A 12,279-nucleotide genomic window follows, 5' to 3' on the forward strand; every position below is an offset into this window, starting at 1 on the left:
ATTTAATAAAAACATTAATTTAATTTAATTTAATTTAATGATGATTTTGAGTCATTTCGCGTCATTTCGCGTCATTTCGCGGGTTAGGAGGTATTCTTACACATTCCGCGCACATTCCGCAGTTTAGTAGCACATTCCGCAGTTTAGTAGCACATTTCGCTGTTTAGTAGCACATTTCGCTGGTTAGTATAATATTTTTTACACATTTTGATACATTGCGGCAGTTATTGGTGCACATTGCGCCACATTCTTACCCATTCCGCGCACATTCCGCTGTTTAGTATCACATTTCGCTGTTTAGTAGCACATTACGCTGTTTAGTATAACATTTTTTTTNGCACGCACGCACGATACGTACCACGCACACAGTTCTACAGCATTCGCGCACATTCGCTCGTTTATGTAGCACATTTCGCCTTGTTTAGTAGCCACATTTTCGCCCTGTTTAGTATAATATTTTTATTTAACAGTTTGCAGACATTGTCGGCAGTTATTGATTGCACTTCCGCTGTTTAGATAGCACATTTCGTATGTTTAGTAGCACATTTCGCTGTATTAATTTTAGTATAATATTTTCTACACATTTTGATACATTGGACGGCAGTATGATGCCACATTGGCACATTCTTACACATTGCGCGCACATTCCGCCAGTTTAGTAGCACATTTCGCTGTTTAGTAGCACATTTCGCTGTTTAGTATAATATTTTTTACACATTTGGATACATTGCGGCAGTTATTGATGCACATTCGCCTGTTTATGCACATTTCGCTGTTTAGCTAGCACATTTCGCTGGTGTTAATTTTAGATATGAATATTTTTACACATTTTGATACATTGCAGGCAGTTAATTGATGCACATTGCCGCCACATTCTTACCTATTATTCGCCGCACATTCCGCAGTTTGAGTACCACCTTTCGCTATTTTAGTAGCACCATTCCGCTGTTTAGTTATAATACTTTTACACATTTTTCATGCGGCAGTTATTGATGCACATTGCGCCACATTCTTACTCCATTCGGCACAGTCCGCTGTTTAGTAGCAATTCGCTGTTTAGTAGCAAATTCTTCTGTTTAGTAGCACATTTCGCTGTTTAGTAGCACATTCCTGCACCATTCGCTGCACATTTCGCGGCCAACATTCTTGACAATCCGCGCACTCCCTGCACCATTCTTGCACATTCCGCGCACATTCCTGCACCATTTCGCCTGTTTTATGTAGCACATTTCGTGTTTAGTAGGACCGGTCATAAAGTGTGATTCTCTATGACGCAATTAAGCGAAAATAATGATTGAAGGTTGGATGCTACTTTAGAGACTGGGGCAGTTTAAAGACAAGCTCGTATACCGGGTACTTGTCTCGTAGAGAGCCGCAGCGCGCGCCCCCCCCGCATGGCATCCAAACTATCGATTCGCGACGGCTGGATACAGCATACCATCCTATAACCCACATGGTAAATAACCTTATTAGTCGCTCCGCATCGGTGTTCATAGCCGAAAGCTAGCCGACTCGGCCCTGCATCCTTCAACCGTGCCGTCCAGCTTCTTCGAGCTCCGGCTTCCTACAGCCTATCCCTTCTAACGCCTTGCCTTTCCACTTCCGCCATCACCTTGCGAGTTCTTCCGAACCCTACGGGGTTACGGTACGACTTGATATTATATTTACGTGTCACGCGATTGCGAACGTTACAACGTGTAGACATCTGTTAGTTATCGTGAAGTGCTTGTTGTTTGACTGTGGGAGTGACTAGTCACCTGTACGTATATTCTGTTGTGTAATAGGATGACGGTAGCTTTTATAATTCTGTGTTCTGTTATCATCGACTTGCCGGAGCTCCATCTTACGGGGACACTACCTTTCACATGCGCGGTTACACGATTCCACCCATAATCCACCCCCAAATCAACCAATCCACAAATCCACCCCCAATCCACCCCCAAATCCCAAAATCCACCCCCAAATCACCAATCCACCCCCCAAGCCACCATCCACCCCAAATCCACTGAAAATTGTACTCGAACGCTATTTCAATTTTACCAAAATGATGGCAAATCCACTGAAATTCACTGAATCTCAGTGAATTCGTAGTTACCCTAACCGCTAACCCATAACGTACCCGTAACCCTTAACCCTAACAATCCAGAAGTCACGGTAATTGGTGGCAGAAGTGTAGAAGTATTGGTGTGGAATTCAGTGGATTTGCTATCATTATTGGTAAATTTGAGTAGGAGCTGTCGAGTAAATGTTTGTGGATTGTTGATTTGGGGGTGGATATTGGTGGTGTTGGGGTGATTTGGGTGGATTTGCGGGGTGTGGATTTGGTGGATTTGGGGGTGGATTTTGGCATGGATTTGGGTGGATTGGGTGATCGTGTGACCATCACATGCTAGACGAGAAACCTGGGGAGGCGGGACGACGACCGTCCTCACACTCTTCCTACTTTCCCTCCCAGCATGATGTTCGTAGCCCGTAGCCAGGTTGCTTCCGAAGGGAGGTCTCCGGTGGGAGAGTTTTTGGGGGCGTCCTTTCGGTGGGGAGTCCTTTTCTACCCCACAAATACACCAGATCACGGTCCAGCAAAACGAGACAGCACCGGGTACATCACTACACACGACCAGCATGCCATCAGCACGCACGCACGCGCGCCAACACACACACACACACGCACACGCACACGCACACGCAACAAAACACACACAATCAAAGTCCTGTACAAACCACCATAAATGAATTCTAGTAATAATTATTGTATACATTCAATCTTCTCATGAGATATTAATTAACAATCACTCAGATTATTTTGAGTATACATGGCTGTTGGGTAATCTAACAATACAGAATATCTTATCCATAACTCAATAAACGTGATACAGACAAATTTATATGAAAAACAAACCAATACTTATTTCCATAGTATCTAATCCACAATCATATCCATACAGATCACATCCACAAATTCATCTTATTTCTTAATCAAGTTTTATAATGATAATTCCTACTACATGCATGTTATTTCGATTTTTATCCATAAATTCTTAAGGCATGTCACCCGGACACGACAACAACACTTCGAAACAACAAAACGACAGGCACTCAACACGGTCATAATGATTTTATGCGCAGTTTAATATAAAATTTTGCGCCCGCATTGTCAATTAAGAAAATGCGCGACTTTTGAAAACGTCTGTGCTGCCTGTCGTTTTGTCGTGTCGTGTCCGGTGTTGACATGGCACTTAAATAATATTAAAACGAAACAAAATTAATTTCAAATAAATTGCATCCCTAAGTATAGAATACATCTACCAAGTACCTTGCAGACAGATCGATAACATAATGCTGGAGCGAAGCGCAGAAAAAACAGACGTATACATGTACAAACATTACTTGTATGATATGCTATTTCAATAATGTACATTCTTCATCATGTATGTCTCATTTGTCAAGACTTTTTTAAATTTACTTTAGTACAGTACAAATCAATACACTTCCTTTACTTATTTGCTGTGCTTTGGAGTTCACATGCAGTGAGGCAGTATTGCTTTTTGAAATCTTTCTCGTCACTTTACTGTTTGATGACTCGAAGTTTTTTGTTATCATCCTGGGCAAGCTGCTGCCTGTCACCTTAAACTTTTCATCAAGTGACACAGAAGAGGAATAGTTCGTGTTCCTGTGTGATAATATATGGCTTTTTGGGGGAGGCTGAGGGACTACTTTCAGATGTCCGCTGGTTTTGGAGGAGGTTCGGCATGTGTCCTCGTGGGCTGGCTGTGGTTGCGCTGGGGAGGCGCGTGTGTGGTGCGGGGTTGGTCAAGAAAGATGGTTGGCACAGCTTGTGGAAGAGATAGGTGGGTGAAGAAGTATTTTCTCGTCCTTGGATGTTTCCATGCAATAAAATTTTTTGTTTAAATTACTGCTGTATTATCTATGATAAGCAACTTTTAGCCTTGGTAAATTTACTTGCTTAGCTATGATATGGTTGCTATCATGGCTAATAATGTCATCCCACCCTGCATTGGTTTATTTCTGTATGTGCGCACTCTTATATTATTTATATATATATATATATATACCATATATATATTATTATATTATGATATACATTATATTTAATCTTATTTTTGTATGATGGCATTCGTTAAAAATATTTATAACAAACATTTGGGTATTACATGGATTACAGGACCACCTTTTATATTCACAGTGGCCATTTGTACCAATCGGTTAAAAATACATCTCTGCGAAACTTATTCGACATGACAGTGGCTTGTTTAAGACTTGTTGTTTATACTCGATTTGTTTCTCTCCTCCTCCTCATCTTCCTCACTCCTCCTCCTACTTACTCTTAACTACTACTATTACTACTAACAACAAACTACTCCTTCATTCGATGCGTCGTTCGTCATTCGCCTTAATTCAGAAAACGCCATGAAGCAGATGCTAGCTGAACTACAGCACTGACGGACCACCTGAAAAAGCTATCAGCCACATAACATACATGTCAACATAATGACCAATGGAATCAACCAGACCTGCCCACGTTGCTTAATCTACTAGCCTGCAGAAACAGTTATGAGGAGAGCTCTCAACTGTTATATAAAAGAGAGCATTCAGACTCAGAGCGTTAGCTGCGGGTAATGTCTGTGTGGTCAGCATCGTGGCTCGCATACTTGCTGTCCACCTCGTGTGTCCCGCTTGAGTATATCTGAACTTTTACATTATGTATTAAAAATCCTCGAGATTCAATGTTACTTTAACACGATGCACTAAGAACTTGAACACAGGAGAGCAGTTTCCAAATTGGTGGCCGTGCTAACTCTATAGCCTATTAGTACAACGTTTTGGAGTTTTATTAATTACTTTGGTTTAGACAACCGGTACAATCTCGATTACCATCAGTAGTGGACTGCAGGAGTAAATAGAAAACGGCCAGAAGTGCCTGTGCTGGACATTGCAGTTCCCCATGTTTTTACTGATCTTTTTGATGATGCCATCTGTTTAGATAATTCTAATAAGAGCGCAGACGTTACCAGGACGCTGTGGCAAGCGAGTCTAGCACTGTTATAGAGCTACTTTCTGGACTATACTGTATACACACAACGCCTAAGCAAATTACACAGACGCAGACATCATAATGATCGATGCCCGCGAACAGTCGCTTGGAAATAGAAACGGTTGCTAATTATTTTTGTCTCTGTCGCAGGTTGTCGTCGGTTCTCGTCACGTCGTGTTGAACGGCTCATAGGAGAAGAACATATAGCTTTCTAACTTTCTGAAAGTCGTTTGTTGTTACGATCGGTTCGGCTAGTCGCTTGCGAGTGTTTGTCTTGGCCTATAGTTTGTCACAAAGAACACAAACTCTAGATTTGACTAATCTGCAAAACAAATATAACATGGAATAACAATTTTTATGGTTGTCCAAAATATGTCTGTTTACACCACTAGCGAGTGGAGAATAATACTCATAGGCTGGCTGGATATGCCAGATATGTTTTGCCGTGGGCTTGCCCAACTAGCGAGCTTCAGAAGCGCCTTCACATAAAACCTCATCGCAGTCATTTTAAGTGCTCTTGCGAATCTCAGTACACAACTACGAGATGAGTTTCAGGATACTTATTTTGACCTATCCCTATGTATTCATGTTGTACCGTCTAACTATAAGTTCATTTTATTATATTTAGATATTAATTAATTAATTATGTTTATTACTGTATGAGTGTATAGGCCTATTTATCCGCACCCCACTCGAGTATTATATAGGTATGCCTTGTTCCCTCCCCAAGCTTGCGTCACCCTTTATCTCCGAACCCGCTGCTCCACTCACCGAACCCCTTCAAATTTGACGCAAAACAAATCAATTTTAATCCATCGTTGGTTGGTTAATCCAAAAATTAAAACATTTTGCCATCAACATTCAAATACTTATTTTTGGAAAGCGTGCCAAAGGAATAAAACAAAAGAAGAAAAATTATAGCTAAGGGGTATACTAAAATTGATTAAATGATTTTGTTTGTTGTCAAATTGAGGGGTTCGAGTGACGTGAGCAGCGGGTTTCTGTGTGTTAGGGTTCGGGCGCCTCTTTAAAAACGGTTAAAGAAGTCATGTCCTAACCCCTCACGATTCTGTGGCGGGATTTGCGGTAAACTCATACGAATGCCTGCGATATTCTTTATTTATTCGTGTTTAGCGTCAGGTAGCCCATGCCAGCGTCTGATATAAAAGCCTAGTCACGGGCCCGCTTTATATTCAATGCAATGCAATGGTACTAGCAAAATTTTTAAAATGCGTTGTTCGGAGGACCCTGTTTGCGAACCCCTGACGATTGGTCCCGAATATTTTGGATTTTTTATTTTTGTTCATTCTTTGCACGCTTTCCAAATATAGTCTTGAATGTTGATGTAATATGTTTTATTTTTGGATTACCTAAAATTGATTAAAATTTATTTGTTTTTGTCAAATTTGAGGGGTTCGGCGAGTGAGCAGCGGGTTTCGTTAAGGTTCGGCGCCTCTAAAAGGGTTAGTGTTAGGGTTAGTGAGGTGATAACAGTTCATATTGTTGTACAGGTGTGGAAGCAGAAGAAGGTGTGGGTGGGATTCGTAAAGTGCTGCCAGCAGACGATGCCACAGTCGCTGCAGGTGCGGCTCGAACTGCCCGCAGAGCAGCTAGCTGACGTGTTCAAGATCAGCCCTGAGGTGCGGCTGCCGCTGCTGCGCCACGTCCAGTCATTCACCGACCACCAGGTATGTACAGGTGTCACCCCCAGGTACGTGCTGGTGTCACTGCCAGGTACATGCAGGTGTCATCATAGATGTGTCTAGGTGTCACCATAACAAATATGTAGGTATATAAAATTTCTTATGCAACAGGTATAATATACTCTTGAATTCTAGGCTAATCTCTCTCTTTAACTTTAGGGAGGAAATAAAATAATAATTTAAATTCAATTCACAATATTAGGGAGGAAATTATGTCAGAGAATTAGGTTAGTGAGTAAATAATGTTAGAGAGTTAAATCGTAAGTGGACGAGGAAGGAGTCAGGATAGAGGGGGTGTGGTGTCGTCTATCACCTATGTCTACGTCTACATTGTCCTCATGTCTGTTATTCAGCGAGACCACCTCAACAAGGACATCGTCAAGGTTCTAGAGAAGGAGCCGGTCAAGGTCGAACCGCACCCGGAGAAGCTCGTCGTCGTCATGGCAACAGAGGGCGCCGCTGACGTGAAGCTGCCGGGAGTCGTGGCGGTGTCGGCAGCCGACGTCGTCCTCGTGAAGCAGGAGGCGAAGGTGCGCTCGCTGTCTAGCCGTGTCTTTCCTTGCGACGAGATTCCACGGATGCATCCGTTTGAGCGACATGAGAGCGCGTACCCCCCTTAGATTGATCGAGCTCGGTCGGTTTGTACGCGCCTCTTTCGCGCGTACGTTTCGCCGCGTCGTCGACGTCGCCACACTTAGTTGCTAAGCCGCATTTTTAGAACGTCCGTAACGCAAATCTGATTGGGTAGACTCCCTGGTAGAGCTACCCGTCCGCGGGGACAGGTCGAGTGTTGTCGCGTTCGTGTTTGGATAGGTTTTTTCCGTCGTGTCAGCGATGCGTCTGCGTAGTGAGGTTTAGCTCATGTTTGTAGCGCCTTCTTGTTCCGCGCGCACGACAGTCGAAGCGCAACGACCCGAAATCGCGTCGATTTTCTGCGTTTACTCCGCCGTTCGAAATCGCTCCATCGTCGCGCATCGTGCATTGCCTTCATCTTTCTTTTCTCATTCTGCCTGGCTAGGACGGGGGAGGAGGTGGAGGAGGCGCAGGAAGGGGTGAAGCAGGAAGAGGAGGAGGAGATGGAGACTGATGCAAAGAAGACAGCCGGTGAGCAACAACAAGACGCGGGGGCGGCAGAGGCGACCGCAGCTGCAGCTACGCCGGTAAGTGCAACACGCGCCAACGTACGCGACACTCAACCTCACAAACTCTATTAAGTTTATTTAATTAACTCGATTTTTTGCCAGCAGGAAAGCGAATGCACGCATAGTTAACACGCGTAGACGGCACCAGCTAGCGCACCCTGGTGTAGCTCTATTCTGTCACCTCAGCTGCGCGTGTTACGACACGTTCCCAGGCACCGCCGCCGCCACCATCAGCTAGTTAATGATATTAATTAAGAAACTTGCGTGCTACGACACGTTCCCAAGCACCGCCGCCGCCACCATCAGCTAGTTAGTTAATGATATTAATTAAGAAACTTGCGTGTTACGACACGCTTCCAGGCACCAGCAGCAGCGGATGCTGCCCCAGCGCTCATCAGCATCAAACTGCCATCGACGTCGAAGGAAGCCGCCGCCGCGCCCGTCGGCCCTCCGCTGGAGGATCAGATCGAGGAGGAGCGGGAGACGGAGGAGGAGCCGGCGGTGGTCCCCGCGCCGAAGGAGAGGAAGCAGCCTGCCCGCAGGAGCTTCCGCAGGAAGAGCTAGCAGGGAGAGGAAAGAGGAAGGAGGGAGAGGTAGCAGGGCAAGGAAGGAGGGAAGGGAAAGAGGAAGGGGTAGCAGGGCAAGGAAGGAGGGAAGAGGTAGCAGGGCAAGGAAGGAGGGAAGGGAAAGAGGAAGGAGGGAGAGGTAGCAGGGAGGGGAAGTAGGAAGAGGAAGAAGGGAAAGAAAGGTGAGATTCCTTTCCGTCGTCGTTGTCTCTCTTTGCTTTAAAGTAATTTCCTCATGCTCTCGAGGTGAGACGCGTTATCATCCTTGTAAAGCCCACATCCTCACGCACACCAGACGATTTTTACAAACGATGAAACGATTGAGAACGATGAAACGATGAAACGATGGTGTGCAACGGGGCCTGAATATCGAGCTGAGAAAAAAATACAATGCCGTCCAAGCGAACAATCAAGCGAAAGCAATGCGAATTGAGTGTGGAAAATTTACACAGCCACTCGCACCACGGCTGTTCAAATCTTCCAAGGTCACGCGCACACCACAACAATCGGCCGTCCAAATAATCGTTCGCAAAATCAACATGTTTGATTTGGAAAATTATCGTCCGACTAAAACTAAAATCGTCTAGCAATGACCCCGCACACCTACATCGTTTCATCGTTCATCGTTCATCGTTTTCAATCGTTGTAAAAATCGTCCTGGTGTGGCGTGGCCTTAAGCAGCGACGAGAAAACTGTCGTTGGGGGAAGTTCCGTTCGGAAAGAGAGAGAGAGAGAGAGAGAGTCCATGTGTGCGAGAGTGCACACGTTCGGGTTCGTGTGCGCATGTATTTTTTCTGCACGAAGAATAGACAGACTCCAACGACCGCGGCCGCTAGAATATAGTGGTCGCGATCGAGTGAAGCAATCGATGCCGAGAGACAATGGCACGTGAAAACCTGCGACCGAACAACGATGAGAGACGCTGAGAGACCTCTCACTACGCTTCGAGCTGTGCTGAGGTGGGTGAATGAGGGTTATGTTACGATTCATGACAGTGCTCAGTGAGTGAGAGTTTACGGCGATGTAAAACATGTAGTAGTGACTGCGTGGGTGGCAGTAGAAGGCAGCAGCAGCGAAGGCAGATGGCGCGAGTGACGTGCGATTGTGGTTTGTATGTATGGATAATAAAGAAATTGTTTTGATTTAACGTCTTAAAGATTGGCTAATTCGGTCTAGCTTTTACCCCTCTCGTTCCCTCCCTCACACCCTACGGCTCCTTGTTGCGTGTATCTCACCCCCTCTTTTAGCTCATACTGACGTGAGTCAGATGTAGCTTGTAGAATGCATGATCGGTGGCGTGCATCCGTGCCGTCCGTCGCGTGGCGTCAACAGTTTGGGGGGGGGCGGGGGGGCGGGGGGGGGGGGGGGGGGGGGGGGGGGGGGGGGGGGGGGCGGGGGGCGGCCACAAATCTAACGCGCTTGAGTAGTCAGCGATATTGCGGGACTCGGGGGGGATCGTGAAAAGGCCTCGGGATGAACCAAATTTGGGTCGAGGTGTCGAAGGTCAAAGAATGTGTAAACAGAGGGGGAGATATTTCCCCTTTAACTTAAGGATAGGAGGAAATACGGAATTGCGTGCACAATTTCAATGCTCGACCTAATCTCTTAATATTACGTGTTACGTGTGCATGGCAGGAAAACCCATCACGTCAGTGCAAAAATTTGAGGTCACAGTCAAGGAGGGCAGTGGGAATAGGGTCAGATATGAGGACATTTTCCTGAGGACATGGCCTAATGGACACGTGAAACTGACTTTTGTGTTTTCAGCGCTGACCTACCATTTTTATCAGCTTATTGAATGGACGGCATCGAAATGTGGCTTCACTGACGTGACGAAGAGTAAGTTGGTTGATAACGTTTTTGACGCCTTAAGAAGGAGGGTTAAACGATGGATTGCCTGGACGCCTCAATGCCGTCACAGTTGTTGTCATAGAGTTCATGGCGAGAAAATCATAATCTATCAAAATCACCTATATATAGCCGGACACTAGAAATGAGTGCCCTCGAGAAATGAGGCAAACGGATCTTCACATTACCGGATCTGCGTGAGTGCGAAGTGACAGCGATCTGATCGTATCTATATCTGACCACCTAGGCTTCTTGTTAATTTATGACCTATTCTTTATCTTTTCACAAATGCCGTCATACGACTGAAAATGTTTCCAATTAATGGCCAACACTATTTCATCTACACAATATAATTTATTCTTATCTATAATATTTACTTATAAGCAACAAATAATTTTTGTTATCAACAGATCAACTCAAAGCCTCTATTTCTCCAATCAGGACCAGAGATCATCTAACGCTCGGATCCATCAACAGTCAGTTATCACAGAAGTCAGCAGCAGGACTAATGTGTGAGTTTTAGAAAACATTCAATGGAGATTAGACAAAGGTAGTTATGCCGCACGTAGATTTCTCCACCTATGTTATAGTGTCGCGTAGCCAATGATGTAGTACGCGACTAGCGCGTATCGACGCATATCTGCACCTAACAAAGGTGTCACTACCACGACTTTAAAAGGGGTGTTACGAAAATCTAATTAACCGTAGCAACAGTGAAGGCGCCAGATAACAACAAGAGCGCTCACAGGCGTTCTCTGTGTGTTTCATAGCTCTCTAATTTTCGCGCTACCCACACCATGGGCTCTCTCTCTCATCATCATCTCTCGAATACTCGTCCATCGTCTTCTGGCAATCTGTTTCACCTTTAAGACTCCCGCGATCTGCTTTCTCCCTCTAGCGGCCATATCCTGCACTGGCTACTCCATTACACCATGTACATAGCATCTCGCGATACCTCTGCGCGAGCGCTACTTACGACGCTTCCCGCGTCCCACCCTCTAGCCCTTCTCATCTGCCCCATTATCGCCGTCGCCTCCCTCCTCTAATCGTTCTCTCGCTCTGTCTCTCCTCTCCTCTGCCCTAAACATCGTCATCATCATGTCTGTATATTCTCTCCACCATCATGTATCTCCGCTCCTCGTCAGCTACCCTCTTCTTAATCGGTCAGTCAGTTGCCCTACGATTCTCCCGCCCTACCCTAATGCCCTCATTTGACTCCTCTCCCTCACTCCACGCACCTGCGATAGCAGCATTAATTGTTACCCCCCATCTCCCACAGGAGCGCCGCAACGGGACGGGACAGGGTTGCCCACTGGGTCCAACTCTTCCCGCTAATGTACGAATATACAGCAAAACCTTATTTGAGTCTAGAGTTCATGATTTTTTATCGGTTTTATTGTACTTTGTTTGTACTTAGTTTTACTGTGGTTTTTTTTAACATTATAGTAAAAATGAGAAGTACTCGACCCACGATAGTCGCACTATGTAGTGTCAACTATGACACTGTCCGAGGAGCCACATCCTTCTCGCGGAAATACACTTTAAGACAAGTTCCGTAGCATCTAAATACTTTACTTCAGTCACGCGTACTTTATATCGGCGCGGCTTGGCCAGCACCCGACGAGACTATACAGCTATGGGAGCAAATCTCTCTCACGGATGGCAGACGCGCGTTCCATAAAGTCCAAGTCCTCTATTGAGGGTTGGTTTCCAGAGTTCTTATGTTTGGCAAAATTAAATCCAGCGCGCTTTCGCCACGCATCAGCCGTCATTTTGTCCCTTCTCAAATATGAGAGTGTCAGTGGAGAGTCACAAACGGTTGGCGTACTATGTAAGAGAGTTAATGTGATGCCATGCATTATGCGTTGGCCAAAAACTTCCCCGATCCTAAGTATTTTGTTGTTCACTTCCTGTCCCGAGGCATAACGGCAAAACATGACTTGTAAGCAATGAAAATACTATCTTGG

General features: G+C 45.2%; 1 protein-coding gene across 1 annotated transcript; it reads left to right on the top strand.

Annotated features, from left to right (window-relative positions):
* Positions 1 to 6,564: 6,564 nt before the first annotated feature.
* Positions 6,565 to 7,376, top strand: LOC106819225 (symplekin-like; the record flags this gene model as incomplete). The annotated part of the gene is made up of 2 exons (XM_014823873.1): positions 6,565 to 6,741; positions 7,110 to 7,376. Coding segments are annotated over 2 exons (444 nt in total), but the record flags the coding sequence as incomplete, so codon positions are not given.
* Positions 7,377 to 12,279: the final 4,903 nt, after the last annotated feature.

The sequence above is a fragment of the Priapulus caudatus genome, unplaced genomic scaffold (genome assembly GCF_000485595.1).
Source record: "Priapulus caudatus unplaced genomic scaffold, Priapulus_caudatus-5.0.1 Scaffold2999, whole genome shotgun sequence".
In the NCBI taxonomy this organism is placed as follows: domain Eukaryota; kingdom Metazoa; phylum Priapulida; class Priapulimorpha; order Priapulimorphida; family Priapulidae; genus Priapulus; species Priapulus caudatus.